Here is a 16733-nt window from a genome sequence, read left to right on the forward strand (position 1 = left end):
TGCAGTCACCCAGTACTACTTGCATTGCAATGCCAAACAATAGACAATGATACAGAACATGAATAATACAATATTAAAACAGGTAAGAAACAACATAATGTATGTAATAACAATTATATAATAGCAATGTAGATAATATAAACTGTACATTTTATTTCATTTTTTGCACTGCAATAGTCCCTTGGTAATGTGTATATGGAGGACAGCATCACACATTCATTTTACAAAATCAATGCGCCTGTCATTAATATGCCGAGCCCCGTACAGCAACTATATATACGATTAATTTGGAAGAGGTTTGCTGCCCTGGGGCTTTAAATGTGTAGACTTGTGCTCCTGCAAAACGTAACGGTTCAGTATCTTAACAGACTGACGCACCCCAGGGCCCTGCACTCAGTGAACGCGGCTGGGGTGGGAGGGAAGCTCTGCGCGGTTCAGCGGCTTCTTCAGCGAACACGCACTACTAAAACAATTAGTGTCAGTGTTTTTACAGGAAAAAAAACAAATTGAGAAATAATGAGCTGTTCTATAGCGTGAAGAAAACAGAACAGGAAATTAATACTACAACTCCGGGGGCAGGTTCCTCGTTTTGAGAATGCCCTTAGCAAATCGCCCATTCCCTCATATTTTTATCTCGTGTGTGTGTGTGTGTGTGTTTTCCAAGCTGGCTTATATCCCTGTTGGAGTCAAATGAATTACATGATGTTGCATCCAAGTTCTCATGGGTTTTGAAATAGCTCCCCCTCACGACATCGTAAAGGTCCCGGATCCCATTCCGTGCTCTTGGCAGCTCAAAGCGCTGCCCGAGCCAGCTACCCAAAGCAATCAATTATCCAGGAGGCAGCAGCTTCCTGTCCCCACACTCTCTCTCTGTGGAGTCCAGTGTCTCACAAACAGCCAAACCGCTTCCACTGGCACGGCTTGGAACAGCCTGGGTGCTGCGCTGTGGTCCTCTTATAAACCACTAAACCCTTAGCATTGGTTTGTCTTGTCATGTGTGGATAATTATCTATGGTTGTTTTACACTCGTCTCCAGACCCCGAGGCTACAAGTTTTAAAAATGTTTTTTTTAATTATTTATATTTTTTTATTAAGATTGAAATCGCAGTTTTTAGAGATTAATTTGGAGATGAAAATCGCCTGTTTTTTTTATTATTTGGGGTTTTGGAGTTCAGAACAGTAAATCTTGCCCCAGATGGACCGCTGGACCGGACTCTGCGCTCTGAATGCGGAGTCTTTTCAGAAGCTGGATCCTTTCTACAGAGCTATAAACGAGGTTTTCTCAAAAGCAAATTAGATTGAGGAATCGTTTATTGTTCCACGCGTGTTCTGCAGTTTGACTGTTTTTTACGCTGCTGGGAATCAGAAATCCTTTTGACCGCTTGCACAGCCCACACGGTTTCGGGCGAGTGCTGCTGAGTAACGGAGGAGCCCAGACCGCAGCGTCGGGAAGGAAGATAGGATTATTTATCATTCTCGTCGCTGCAGCTGCCCCGATTTAAAATTAGAACACATGATCACCATGTATTTATAGGAATAGCGGTTCTGCGCATATTTCAGGGCTCTTGCAATTAGTCGGTAATAAATATCTTGCTTAATCCAATATGACAGTTCCCAAAGGATCTGGAGAGATTATGGAATAATATGACGGGTGTCTACAGGCTCTCCAACCGGAATGGAATCAATTGGGGGGGGGGGGGGGATCCTACAGATGAAGTTTGGAAAAACCGAACTGGAATATCATTAAAATACTGGTTTATTCCCCTAAATCCCAGATGATCACAGCTCAGCAATGGCACCCATATCCTGGCACAGCTGCAGGTTACCTGCACATTAACTTTTAGAAGGGCTTCATCTACTTGCAGCAATGGGAGATTTCTAAATGACATGGGTTTTTTTTTGTAGCGACAGCATTTTACTAGAAAACCAATCGAGATGATATTTTGGGCTCAAGGCAGCAGCCTTCTTTTGCAAGTCAAATTATTCTGCAAATTGATTCTGCGGCACAGAATCTGAATACAAAGGGGGCGATGTAGACTTTTCTTTCATTGTATATTGCTGTCAACTCACACAGACAGCTTTACTCTACTTAAAACCACCGTTTCATAGCAGCATTTTATATTTGTGCCTTTTTAAAAATAGTTCCGCAGATAGAAAGCTGCAGTTTCCCCACTGCTACGCTAAGTTATAAAAACATGATTTCTGGCTCATTTCTTAGCCTCCCTTGCTCTCTGTTTCTTTAGAAATCAGATCTGCCTGGCTTTGCAGTTCGTTACATCCTCTGAATGGGGTTTCAGCAGCTGGAACACACAGTGCACTTCGTCAGTGTTTCATCAGAAATAAAGCCGAGCGCGGCTCCACATCATGAAGACAGGCTAGCCTCACATCATTCATAATCTCTTACATCTTTGCGCAGCTGGTGCGGCATTGCATTGAGCAACTCTCATCTATTCGGCGTGAGAGTGATCTGTGAAACTGGGTGATATTGGCATATTAAGTAATTATATTTAAAAAACAGAATTTCTAAATGTTTCATTCTTAATGCATGAATCGTGTGTTAATGCACGCATCTGCCTGCTACAGTTAGGTTGTTGTCGTTGCAGATGATAAATCGGTTTTAAATGTTCCAAGTGTTTTTTATTCGATCATCGTGCTGTAAAGAACCGCTTCATATAACAATCCCAGAGCGTGTTCGTAAGAATGCAAATTCTTGCTTGGACCTTACCTGACACACGTAAGTGTTGACGCGCATCCCATTTTGCAAACGGATTTTCACAGAGGTAGCGGCGGGATTCATATCGAAACAATCATTGCCGTCCTGCCAATCAGCGGGCACTTAAAGCGCGAAGAGGTTTATTTGAAAACAAAAAGCCGCGGTGTCCCGTTCCGAGTGATTCGCGGAATGCCAGCGCGTTTTTCAATACAGACACACACACACAGACGCAGGCACTACCCATGAAGCGATAAATACGATGACGTACTCCGCTGAGCCACCGTCCCGACAAGCTAGCCTCGAAATCAGAGCAGTCACTTGGAGCAGATGAAGCGGCGCGGTGTGTGTCTGACAGCGGGGTAGAGCTCTCTCCCCTCCACGGTAACACGGTGCGTGGGGTTCAGCACGATTACCACGCTGTTTAAAACACGCCCAGGTGAGGGATAGCCTCGCATTGTACTGACCACACGACTCGTACGGATAAGCAGGCGGTAGGCAGTGTGTGTTTTTTACACTTGCGTTATTTTAAGCATAGCTTAAATTTAGCTCAACAGCAAAAGTAACACTTCCTGAAATAGCCCAATTAAAACATTCTGGCAAGCGCGTCTTCACACTAATAGCTGTATTTATAGAGGAAACGCAGGCAACCTGAAAAACTAGGACCCGTGAAGTCTTTGGATTAAAAAAAGAAACGAATGACGAAATAAACACAACACAGTTCCCGTGCTGTGTCCCAATACAGTTTAAAAATGATGCATTCAAATGAGTGTATTAATGAATGACACGCTAAATATATCAGCGGAGTCTGGTGAGAAAAAAAAATGTAATTCGTTTTTAACATGTTTTGTGAGCTAGAGCAGATCGTACACAGTACTTCAATACCTATTGGGATTTTGAGTGTCACTCCTAGACGTTTTGGATTGTACTTGGCTGTGATCCGATACATTCTTGCCTCTGACGGGCGTCCACTAAAGTGTTAATTAAACTCTCCTAAGGCTTCAGCTGTCTCAGCACGGAGCATCACAGCGCCATCTAGCGGGCTGAGTTTGCACAACTCTGTGTCCCACTTCTTGTCAGAATAATGTTGTTTTCCGTGGGAATGAGACCCACATAGTAATTACATTGAGGAGGCTGTATTCAGACTGGAGGGAGGGAACTAATAATTAAAAAGCTGGACCTTTCTTACTGCCGCACACTCACACTAAGTTGTGATGCACACTGCAGAATCGTTGGTCAGGCTCTGTTTAGATTACATTTCAATTAAAAAAAAACAAAAAAAACTTTTTCATGAAATAAACTGGACTGCAGGGTAAATTGATGTATTCATTTTAATTTTGGTGAACAAAGGCCAAGCACCCCCGAGGGCAGAATATAAAACGAGTGATTTGCAAACATTAAGTAAAATGGCCATTTGAAGGATTCATTACTTTGTTACAGGAACCCAGGTACAACAACTGTTACAAAAACACAAGCACATTCTAAAATGAAAGTAAAACAAAAAAAATTAAAACTTCATTTAAAAAAGCGGTCAAACACAAACCAAATAAGTCTGTTCTAATACACACAGGATAGCTGGAAGTGTGCTGGCGCTAGGACCTTCTGTATGCGCTTCTATGTTACACAAAGACCGGGGAAGAAGGGCTGGGCCAGGAAGTTTCATTTTGAAACTAAACACCAAAGCACCGGGTTGAAAGATGGCCACCAGATGGACTATGGAGGAGGAAACGGGGTTAGTTGTACAGGAGCTGTTCGACCGGCAATTAGGTAAATATATTTTATATTAAACACCAAACCTGCTTGTGGACCCTTCTCTGGGTTACAGGCATCCATTATCGGTAGCCGCTTAGTCCTATAGAGGGTCGCGGTGAGCCGGAGCCTAACCCGGCAGACACAGGGCGCAAGGCAGGACTACACTCTGAACGGGACGCCAGTCCATCGCAGGGCAACTAAGGGGCAGTTTAGAGAGGCCAGTCCACCTAGCCAGCACGTCTTTGGACTGTGGGAGGAAACCGGAGTACCCGGCGAAAACGGGGAGAACATGCAAACTCCACACAGATAGACCCCTGAGGCCGGAGTCGAACCCAGGACCCTGGAGATGCGACGTAACAGCGCTAACCACTGCGCCACCGTGCCGCCCGATTACAATCAATCAATCAATCAATCAGTAAATAAATGCATGCTGCCCTTGAAAATGTGTGTGACATCCCTGAGAGTAACAGTAGGCCTACTCTGAAAAGACTTTCGATTTTGTCGAGGTGTTTTGTGTACACAGTCCATTGCTAGTGTTACGATGCAGTATCAGTTAACTGTTTCAGTGCCACAGTGAAAGTTTCATTACCAAGGTCGTACGGGAAAGTACGACCACCCGCAGTCCTTCTACACTGCTGAAAATGCTTATCATTATGGTCGCACTGCACTCGTGAGATAGCTTGCTCGTTCAGATCCGTTGTATATATTCCCTTATAAAAGTTGACCACCTTGTTTATTTTCAGCTTTCCCGTGCTTTTTCTATGCAGTTTGCCATGTTTATTAATGTGGTTTAGCATGCCATGCTGGTCTTTACAGTGTTGTCCAGATTATAATTTTTTCACTTGATGTTTACAAACCATTTGATCAGATAGCCATACCCGGTGCTTCTGAAGCAGCAGTTATATAGTTGTTTGATTCCTACCCTCTGGAATGAATTCCCAAGTGATGTTAGAAGCATCCCTTCTTGTCTCAGTTTGACACCAGGACTTCCCTTTGACAGACATACAGTTTGTGGTTCTGATTCTGGCTGCAAAAGCACTTTTGTTATTTTCCCAAATCTGTTTAAAATGTAAAAGTGTTCTAGTGGCCCCTATTCACAAAACTTTAAAACACAGCTTGGTTACTGAAATGAAGCGTGCAGTCGATGGAACTCCCTCTTCATCTTTATCAGAGGGCATGACCGGTGTGTGTGTGTGTGTGTGTGTGTGTGCGGACTAGACTCAAAACTAAACCACCCACACTGTTGTATTCGCAGGTGCAATCACACCAATACGCAAGATCGTGTCCTGTCCTGATTTCAGACCAAACAAAAAATCTACTAAAAAAAAAGGTGAGCTATTAATCTTAATTTAATTAAAACTCTTTGCTATTATGAAAAAAAAAAAAAAACATAAAACAATTCTAATCCCGTTGCCACTGACTTTCACTTGGATTTCAAATCCGTAAATCATAAACGGAATGCTGCCCATCATACAGGGACGTCACAAAGGCTCCCATGGACAGCACAGCAGCCCGGCTCATGTCACTCTTGTTCCTGGATTTGACCGACTCTGGTAACAGTTGTTCCTTGTGTGCGCCCTTTAGTTTATACCAAGGTAAAGGCTCCAAAAAATTGCAAAAATACAGCGTCTACAAAGCGCAAATGAACTTGGTTAGAAATCAGTGGTGAGATTGCTGACCCCAACAGTCCCTAAAGATGTGTGTTGACTGTTCAGATGTGCCCCATAATGTCTGTGTGTTCCGCAGATGATGAGTCATTTGATGCCACGCTTATTGCTGCGAAGATTGAAGAACTGAGTGACTTGATTGATAAGTCGTTCATTCAGAGCCATGTGGATGTGCTTGTAGAAAAAGCCAAGGGTGCTTCTCCAGAGCAGGTAATGGGATGTCATTTAAATGTCTTCTTCACTTTGATCCTGTTCTGGGATGAGGAAGGTTATTCTCCGGACAAGCTCAGGTAGAGGCTGATTTTATTGGTTCCCACGTGACTCCGTGTACACCGGGACAGTTTGGGACAGTTCAGGCTTTTCAACTCGCATCGCAATGCATTCTGGTACGGTTTACCTGTCTCCAGTACCTTTCACAGCAGGACTACAAAACACAGCTAATTACTACAATTCTGAGTTTTCTTCTTCATGATATACCTCGCTCTCTCCCCCTCCTCTCTCTCTCTCCCCCTCCTCTCTCTCTCTCCCTCCTCTCTCTCTCTCTGTTGATTGTCTAAAGTGATGGTGTCTCCAGCCTTGCAGAGCTACAGTAGTTCAAACACATTTCCCCACTTCTCCCAGATAATAGCAGCGTTCTCACAGACAGTGGATGGCCTTTGCAAACCCTCAGAGCTGGACAGTATGAGCACTCTGCAGGTCGCCACGGCGATGGCTTTATATGCTTATAAGAAGAGTCCAGAACTGTCCCCGGCTCTCCGCCAGGCGATGACACACTTCCTGAACACGGATCTGAGGGGCTGGATTGAAAAGCAGGGGGGCTGGATGAGCTGGGTGAGTGCCAATCACTGGACTGGACTGGACTGGAGGGAGCACCCTTTCTCTTAGAGAGTGAGGGAGGCAGCTCAGTCTCCAGGCTCAGGGTTTGACTGGACTGGAGGGAGCACCCTTTCTCTTAGAGAGTGAGGGAGGCAGCTCAGTCTCCAGGCTCAGGGTTTGACTGGACTGGAGGGAGCACCCTTTCTCTTAGAGAGTGAGGGAGGCAGCTCAGTCTCCAGGCTCAGGGTTTGACTGGACTGGAGGGAGCACCCTTTCTCTTAGAGATTGAGGGAGGCAGCTCAGTCTCCAGGCTCAGGGTTTGACTGGACTGGAGGGAGCACCCTTTCTCTTAGAGAGTGAGGGAGGCAGCTCAGTCTCCAGGCTCAGGGTTTGACTGGACTGGAGGGAGCACCATTTCTCTAAGCGAGAGAGCAGATCTTGCTGATGTGCATTCCAACTGTCTCTTCTTTTGTTTTTAGGCTTTGAGAAACGCTGATTGATCTGAGGATGAGACCACTCTAGGCTTCTGAATTATTCCAATGCCATGTTAAACACGAAGCCACTTTTTCAGGAACAGCGGCTTGAAACCTGGTTCCGGGAGACCTCGTTTGAGGCTGCTGTATCAAACCCCAAGTCTCCCTGCCTGGTGTGCCGTGCAGCGGCCTGAAACCTAGTCTCCTGAAACCAAGTTCCAAGCTGCAAAGTGGCTTTGTGTTCCCTCAGGAACACCGGAACACAGGAAGCTGAATACGGAACTGCAGGATTGGAACATTTACAGGGCCAATGCACAGCAGTACTATTAATACTGCAGCACTATAAGTCGTTCGCTTGATAGCTAATCTAGCTTGTTACATATAATATTTACTGTAATCATGCAGGGTTTTAAAGTTAATGTTGATAGGTATGTAAATATACTAATGTTTTGCTTTTGTTTGTGCACATTTGGCCATTTGAACATTAAAATAGTTTTATAACTCTCTAGCATCCAGCCACCCCAGTACAGTTACTGGGGGTCTACCAAAAAGGGTCCTCTGAAGACACTGTGATTAGAGCGAATTCTGTGCAGTCTAGAGTCACGTGATGAGCTGCGATAGCCTGCGAATGGTGCATCTGTTTGATACTTCAGAGGGGAACACTATCATTTCTAAATCTATTGGGTCCCCCTTGTGGCAGAAGGCTGTCATTATTCAGTTCAGAATATATAGTAAAATGCAGCTTTGAAACGAGGTATAACTGCAGTGTACAAAAATGTAAAGAGTTTTTTTTGTGTGCACAAAATATTTAAATGATAATTTTTATATTTTTTTAAATAGTAAGTTTGCTGCGCTGTGTTTTCTTTCCACGCAGCTGAAGAACGGCTTTTGTCTGAAACATCCTGAAATAAAAGATTTTATTTGATCATTTGACCCTTGTGTGTGCGTGTGCGATGTAAATAAACTGAGGCTTTGTCTGAAAAAACAAAAACATGTCTGGACTCCTGATTCAGTGCAGCAAATTTATATAGATATATATAGAGAGAGAGAGAGAGAGATCTGATTGGCCAGGAGAGGCTTGAATGGTTTGTTACACTGTAAGGCTCTGTGGTTTAAGCTCCCTGGTGCTGAGCCTGTTGTATGACATCACCGCAGAGTCCTCTCAGTGTGAGGGGCACAGGAAAGGGGCACACTGCTAATCTCAGACCCATTTTGCAATCCCTGCTGACACTGCAGTGTAAGGGATCCGCTGGAGGTAGAACGGGCCCCGTGTCACATGACTTCTCAAGAACCACGATGCAAACAACACAGGGCGTCCAGCAGCATGGCAGACGGGTAAAGACAGCAGCAGAGGAAACAGACAGCCTGGCGCCGCACTAAAACTCAATCCTCATTCACTGAAAGGCATCTTTTCCATGTACAGCCGTGGGTTTGTCAATCAGGACTCTCCACAGTAGCGTTGTTGCTGTACTCAAGTGCATTATTAATCAAACTGTTAGAGTAAGTGCTTCACATGCAGGCTCCCCCCCACTTCCCCAGTCTATTAGTCATTTCTGACGTCCTGTGTTAGTCCTTCACCCAGACAGATGCCCTGCACTGAACTGCAGCTCTGGAGAGTCGAGTAAGAAAGCACAGGGAAGGCTTGACCATCCCTGCAAGCTTCTGTGTGGAACTCACCCAACAATGATGTCATCTTCTGACACGCTCACTTACACACACACACACCCACACCCACGCACATACACCTCCACCGTCTCCCCGGCTGAACCTCCTTTCAACAGCTCGAATCCAATTTATCTTCCGGAAATTTCCAGGGCAAGCAGGTGCTGATGAATCACTTTGATCTTGGCAGAAAGATCTTGTCGCTTCTCGTGCGTTTCTCATTAGAGCGCCAACACTACCTGCAAGTGTTGGTCCGTGTGACTGCCATGCGAATGAGAGGAATTGAAAGGGTTTCAGAGCAGCTGGGTGTGGGTCTGAAATATCACAGTTACCTGAACTCTTGTATTCTTCTTTTTCAGTTTCTCTTTACTTTCAGTCACCATATCCTGGTGAATTTTTCAGAAGTTTAAAGCACTCCTCTGTCCTCAATAGAGCAATTATAAAAGTATCCAATTTTTACAAAAAAAAACAAAACAAAAAACGTGCATGGTCCTTTTGCAGTTGCCCCATGCTGGTACACCAGAGTGTAACCATTAACCTGTCCCCTGGCAACACGCCATGCATGTAAGAAATGGGCCTACATCAAAAATAAATACCAGATGGGACCAATGTAATATTTCCTTCTGCCACTGGGGGCAGTGTGTTGTCGGTAAAACAGGTCCCCTACACATCCTAACCCTAGAATACCTGCCATGTTCTTGTCTGCATTTTTCCATTTTTGTGAGTTCTGAGTTCTTTAGTTTTTGAGTGCATTCATATATACTTACATTGTTGTATTATTACAATCTCATTCAGTACAATAGCTTTCTGCAATACAAAGCACAGAAGAGGCAGCCCCAGTAAGCAGACCACATGAGAAAGCTACCCGAACCTTCGATGACAATTCAGCTCTGATGCAGTGGTACAATGGTGCTGCACTACGGGGCCCTGGTGCTGACAGACAGATCGTTACCCATGTCAGTATAGAAACGGTTGATCTACCCCTAAAGAATATTATTTTGCAGATAAAGCCAGGAATGACTATTCTGTTGGCTTGCACGTTCTCTTCATATTCCTTCACCAAGACATCTGGCATGCTCCATATTCCAAGGTTCCTGAATCCCACACGCTGCCCAGAGGAGCTACACTGTCACAGGCTGCTCATAAAACACTTCCTTGGTAATTCTAAAAAGTATACAACATAAATCGAAAATGGAAAGCTACATATTCTACATAGGAAATAAGTTGGGCAGCCTTTACCAACACACTGCACAGAACCACGTCACGAAAGCGCATACATTTAATCACCGCCCCCCCCCCCCCTCCCCCCGAGCATGCCGGGCATTGAGATTCAGTGTGGATATTTAAAGCAGTGGCATTTCTTTACTGTGCAGCTCAGAGAGTAATACAGGGTGTCAGCTGGGCTGAGCTGCTGGAAAACAATACTGTAAACACGCCTGTGAGCTAAGCATCTCAAAGCTTCTGTGAAATTAAAAAGCAACAGGACAGGACAGCCTGCATGTGTGCGTGTGTGTGCGTGTGCGTGTGCGTGTGCAGCTAGACCTGCTGCACACCCTTGATGGAAAATAATTGGCCACACTACATATAAAAAAAATCCTCCCATTGTGAAATGCTAATGCAGGATCTCCTTCAACTTCCAGCCCTTCCTTGCAATATTAACTGTGATAGCATTCCATTAGATTGCAGAGCCCTTTACAAACCCCCATCCCTGACATTCCCCTAATGTGCATGGCTCCCTTAATCAGCTCATTCTGCATGATTGAGAACGAGGCTAACCGTGTGCAGAGTGGGGGGCTCCACATGAAAGGCTGTGGCATGACCTGTAACTAAAGCACTGTAATATTATTAGGCTTCTCTGTATACCGGACCACAGAGCCTCTCTAGAATGATTAGACAGTTTTGCAGACATGCTGTACTTTAGCTATGACTGCAGTGGCTGTCTGTATTTACGGTGCTGTTTCACAAACAGAATACTGGCTCAGGTTCTGTGCTCACCGAATTCTTTCACCAGTAACGTCACAGCAGTCCCTTGTTACCGATTGCAAGTTAAGACAAGGCTAGAAACTGATTTTCCTCCGTTGCTGCTGGCACGCTGCCAGCTTGCGAATGCTGTTCCCATGGCGACGGCTGGGATGTGCTGCAGCAGTAGCCCGGGCTCAAGAAGAATCAGATTCCTCCGATCTGTTTGTTCTGAAGCTCAGCGCTTTAACAGCTTGTTGGAGTGTAAAGAATGTGTCCTTACCACACTTCTCTGGGCTTTACCATGCTTCCCTTCACCACACCCCTACTGTGCTTTATCACACTCTGCTATGCTTTTACTATGGCAAACTGCTGTTAGAGAAATGGAGTGGAAATCAAGTGATATTGAGCATATAATATCAGTGATATGATTAGGTCTCCATTGACTCCCCATTGTGACTGCTGATAAGAAGCGGGTTTGGTTGTATATTTTAAATGTGGTTTTCGTCTGCTTCCTGATTGGTGGAGGACAGGGGTGTATTTTAGACTCCTCCCACAGTCAGTGATGTCAGATGTCTATAACATCTTATCTATTCTTTATAATCTCTGACAACGATAAAAAAGCAGAACCTCTAGCTACCTCTGAAAGACAAACCCATTCCAACAAGAGCCCTCCGTTTCATGATTCCACAAGCAAACCCATTCCAACGAGAGCCCTCCGTTCCATGATTCCACAAGCAAACCCATCCCAACGAGAGCCCTCCGTTCCATGATTCCACAAGCAAACCCATTCCAACGAGAGCCCTCCGTTCCATGATTCCACAAGCAAACCCATCCCAACGAGAGCCCTCCGTTCCATGATTCCACAAGCAAACCCATTCCAACGAGAGCCCTCCGTTTCATGATTCCACAAGCAAACCCATTCCAACGAGAGCCCTCCGTTTCATGATTCCACAAGCAAACCCATTCCAACGAGAGCCCTCCGTTCCATGATTCCACAAGCAAACCCATTCCAACGAGAGCCCTCCGTTCCATGATTCCACAAGCAAACCCATTCCAACGAGAGCCCTCCGTTCCATGATTCCACAAGCAAACCCATTCCAACGAGAGCCCTCCGTTCCATGATTCCACAAGCAAACTCATTCCAACGAGAGCCCTCCGTTCCATGATTCCACAAGCAAACCCATTCCAACGAGAGCCCTCCGTTCCATGATTCCACAAGCAAACCCATTCCAACGAGAGCCCTCCGTTCCATGATTCCACAAGCAAACCCATTCCAACGAGAGCCCTCCGTTCCATGATTCCACAAGCAAACCCATTCCAATGAGAGCCTCTGTTTCATGATTCCACAAGCCGGTGCCATGGTAACCATTTGGTGTAGCTCAGATCCGTATCTATTTTAAAGACTAAATGACAGGCACGTGGTTGGGTTTCTTTCTGCAGTCGTATCTGTTTTTTCAAAAGCGGTTCTAAGATGTCAACAAGCTCTCTTTCATAAGAAAGTATTTTAACCATTTAGCTTCACACTGGCTATCAGTTATCAGTTCAGAACCAAACAGCCAGTCAACACCATCTTCCTGTATCTACAGATCCCTGACCTGCTACATCAGTAGCCTTGGTGCTAGTTATCAAAGGTCTCTTCTTCAGATGGTCCTGCCTCTCTGAAAGAAAGGAAGCAGATTTCTTTAACCTACCGTAGAACCAGCTATCGCTTTTTCAAATGTTTGCTAAAACCTAGATCTCTTTACAAAACATTATCAGCTGCTCAAATCTATTAGGGCTATAAGGTTGTTGCTTTTTTTTTTTAACTGCAATGATGCAATAATCCTGTTCAATATGCAAACGCCATGATGACATCATCACAGCCAATCTGAGCCCAGCGACATCAGCATAAAGCCTTCAACACAAAGTCACATCGCATCTCATCGCACGGCTAATTGCTCATTGAATTCCTTCACTGGGGTGGGGGTGGGTGTGACTCGGCCGTCTCTTTATTGATGACCCCGCGGGGAGGCTGAAGTCCCGAATCCCTCGCTGCTATAAAGAGAACGCAATCCCAGTCTAGCCAGACACAGGAATGAGGATCATGGGACTTGTCAACGCGAATCACAGCCCCATAACGTCAGCCGCTTGAGGACGGAGCGCAGTGTTGTATCTGGTTACAGAGGGAGCCACACTAAAGGAAGTGTTCCTGGATCCAAGGCTGTACAAAAATACACACGTGGTGCACGAAAACAGAAGAATCGTGAAAACAAAACAGGGCTCCCCCTAAGTGTGCGCACGTAAATACAGCCTAGAAATTAAAAAAACAAAACATCAAAACAACTGTTAAGACAGCCATGACGTTTCTGATCCGTCACATGTCTGCAGTCCCAGCTGTCTCTCTTGTTATTATTATTATTATTATTATTATTGGTGGTGTCTTTCCCTTGGTTTTGCCCTTGTCACCTGTCTCATCACACAGTACATGTAGTTTGCATCTCTAACTCATGGCAAAGTGTGTCTTTCTTATCTGTACTAGGAACTTGCCATGTAAAATAATTCCTAAGCAGGTGGCTGGGAGTCAATACTGTATCCCTGTCTGCAGATCGGGCTAATGTGTGTGTGTGTGGGGGGGGGGGGGGGGGGGCTCTTAAAATGCAGAAGCAGTAGATCCAGCTGGCGCCCTGCCCCTCGTTCCAACAGGAGCCAGGCGGAACGGTCATTTCACAAGCCAGGGCTAAATCAGCAGGCAGGGAGTTTCACAATTCACATACACAAGACACGTTGCTTGGAGACAGAAAAGCTATATTTATATATATATAAAGAAATAGCATGATATTACCAGGGACCATTAGCAGATCATAGCATTGGCAGCAACTGCAAGGGATCTGGTATGGGACGACACTTACAGTTATAATAGTTATAGTTATGATCAGAAACAATGCAATGAAAGCACCCAGCAGTATTTGAATTGACACGTTTGCAGCATCAGAAAGCTGTTGTTCACGAGACTATTTCAATCTTCTGCTCTGACTCTGTTACTCCAACGCCTGTCCACAGAAACCCTCGGAGGACTGGAAAAAAAAAAACAAGCCAGGCTTGATGTGTGCAGACAAGGATCCCTACAGAAGAGGATGTGAATATCAATGAAGACTGGAGATTCGCAGCCCGGGCCTGGGGAGTGTGCTGGCAGTCCTGTCTCAGGCTCCTCTGGGGTTTGCATTATTTTAAAAGGATTCAGACAGATTCATCATGCTTCGGACTCACAGACCCCATCCCAAGTGTGTAAACTGCAGACCTAAAATTATTGTGCTCTTTTTCGAATTCGTTTCAAATGAATACAAGCCACCCTGACCCTCAAATCAACCACAGCACCCTGACCCTTGCACTTATACTAACCCCTGCGTGTCACGCAAACATTGGTCCCCACGGACCCGTTTACATTGATTTCCATACAAAATGTGGTCGTCTGGACACATTTATACCAACAGCAAATCGTTTTTTTTTTCATTTTAATGTAGGAAAATGATTGAGTGGGGGGATCTTTAGGAGATACACTGTTCTGGGGTACCACCAGGCCTGGCACTTCTTGATTGAGTGGGGGGATCTTTAGGAGATACACTGTTCTGGGGTACCACCAGCCCTGGCACTTCTTCATTGAGTGGGGGCATCTTTAGGAGATACACTGTTCTGGGGTACCACCAGGCCTGGCACTTCTTGATTGAGTGGGGGGATCTTTAGGAGGTACACTGTTCTGGGGTACCACCAGCCCTGGCACTTCTTGATTGACAGCAGGCTGTCAGCAGTCTGGTTCAAGGCACTTCAAGGTGTATTTATAATTCCTGTTATAGTGTGACGCTGTTCTTATCACGTGCTACAGGTATCACATTACAACAGCAGACACAGGAGCAGCACGGTCTGAACGGACTGCAAGCCAGACAGAGCCCTGTATTCAATCCAATCACAGCTATGTTCAGCAGGTATGCCTAGTGTTATTACTGCAGTGAAACTCCTGCATGACACTGCATGGTTAAATAACTCGGTGAATAAATACATACCTAAATAAATATACAGGATTGCTTCTGTTTGTTCGGTGTCTTGGTTTTATTTTTTTTGTTGGGCCAATTATTATGAGAAGAAAAAAAAACACCGTTTCTGGAATGGCTGTATTAGTAAGTAAAGGCAATTATCCGATTGACTGCATGAACACACACCATGGATAATGTGTTGATCGAAGCAAACTAAACGTGAAGTATGCTGTGCGCACAATGTGTGACCTGGGATAAAACCGCGCTTAAACACTAAATATTAGACTGGTCTAGAATTCATTGTAAGGACTGATCGGGCACGTGGGACGCTGACCGGGAGACCCTCGCGTAAACGAGACGGCGATGACGTCATCTTATGCGGTCCCGGTAATTAAACGAGGGCCCCCCCGCGGTGACAGGACATGCTGGAATAACACGGCTGGTCTTACCTGCGGCAGCGCTGAAGTGATCTGTCTCTGCAGCTGGTCTCGTTCGTGCACCGTCTCCTGCAGCTTGCCTTGGGTCTGCCCCAGGGTCTCCTGGCTCTCTCGCAACGTTTCCAGCAGTTTCTCCCGTTCGTCCAGCATGTTCACCATGAGCTGTTCGAAATTGGACTCCGAATCGGAACCGTTGTGAGAGCCGCGCTGAGAACCCGCGGGGTCTCCTTCGTTGATGGTGGGCATCACCTCACACATCATGTTTGCCAGCAAGATCGTGTACCGATATTATTGTAATAAAAACTATAGAGACCGATATTCTCACTCGGCAAGGTCATAGGATTCCAAATTCACATGTTCAAGCACCTTTTAAGATATTAAAAATACAAAACTTTTGCAGCAACAGGATTAAAACATTCTATTTCCTCCTGAAATGCCTCAACTCCTGCGCTAAATCAATGCGCTCTTTAGTTTTTCACTCGAGCTATCCGGGCGTTAGATACTGCTGTTGTGAAACAGGACTAGTGATAGCGAGCCAAGCCCTCGGTGTGAAATGCAATATTGTCAGATGCAAAACAACACAATACAGCGCTTCATGTCGTCTTGAAGGAAATGCTGTGATCGTCTTCTATCGATAAGCGCCTGTTTCCATTCATCGTCACGTTAGGCAGCGGAATCATAAGAAGGTCGATATTTTCCCTGCCGCATCGTCAGCCGTGCCTCCGCTCGCTCGCTCGCTCTCTCTCTCCAGCAACTCCCCCTTATCAGCTGCTGCTGCTGCTGCTGTCAGCGCCGCACGGGGAGACAGACCAACGTGGCTGTATTCTAGCAATTCACGCCCATTTTCTTAGTTTTATATCAACCAAGACGATATTCTGGAGCACCACGCACGTCACAATGGCTGAGCCGTGCGTGAAATAGCTGGGCAAAAAACAAGGACCGAATTGATTGCCAGTGGTGGCAATGGGGGCGCTTAAAATGCAAGCCTTACAGCGCCCCCTGGTGGTTAGACATACAATGGGGTGAATTTTAAAACCCTGTTTTTTATCATTTTTTTTTTTTTTTTTTAAAGAGAAAACACCTGTTAAACTAGAAAAAGACACATCTGGTATTTATTGTAACCCTTTTAATTAAATACCGCTACATTTACTCTCCAAATCTAAATGATGACCACTAATTTTTTGCATGCATTTTTTTAAAACTTTGCTCCATTTGACGGCAATATAGAGTCACCTTCAATATTAAGC

At 45.2% G+C, this 16733-nt stretch overlaps 1 protein-coding gene across 11 annotated transcripts in view; it reads right to left on the minus strand.

Annotated features, from left to right (window-relative positions):
- LOC117428121 (liprin-alpha-2) overlaps positions 1-16445 on the minus strand; it is a 38370-nt gene extending 21925 nt beyond the window's left edge. For 5 of the 11 annotated variants that reach the window (XM_059005079.1, XM_059005082.1, XM_059005080.1 and 2 more), the window contains exon 1: positions 15499-16444. In XM_059005079.1, coding sequence (XP_058861062.1) covers positions 15499-15747 — 249 coding nt within the window. In that variant the 5' untranslated portion in view covers positions 15748-16444. Of the gene's footprint in view, positions 1-699; positions 2032-2725; positions 2957-15498 lie in introns of those variants that run through there. The other 6 variants (XM_059005078.1, XM_059005081.1, XM_059005077.1 and 3 more) reach the window with 3 other exon arrangements.
- Between the last annotated feature and the right edge of the window lie 288 nt (positions 16446-16733).

This window comes from Acipenser ruthenus, chromosome 30 (assembly GCF_902713425.1).
Source record: "Acipenser ruthenus chromosome 30, fAciRut3.2 maternal haplotype, whole genome shotgun sequence".
In the NCBI taxonomy this organism is placed as follows: domain Eukaryota; kingdom Metazoa; phylum Chordata; class Actinopteri; order Acipenseriformes; family Acipenseridae; genus Acipenser; species Acipenser ruthenus.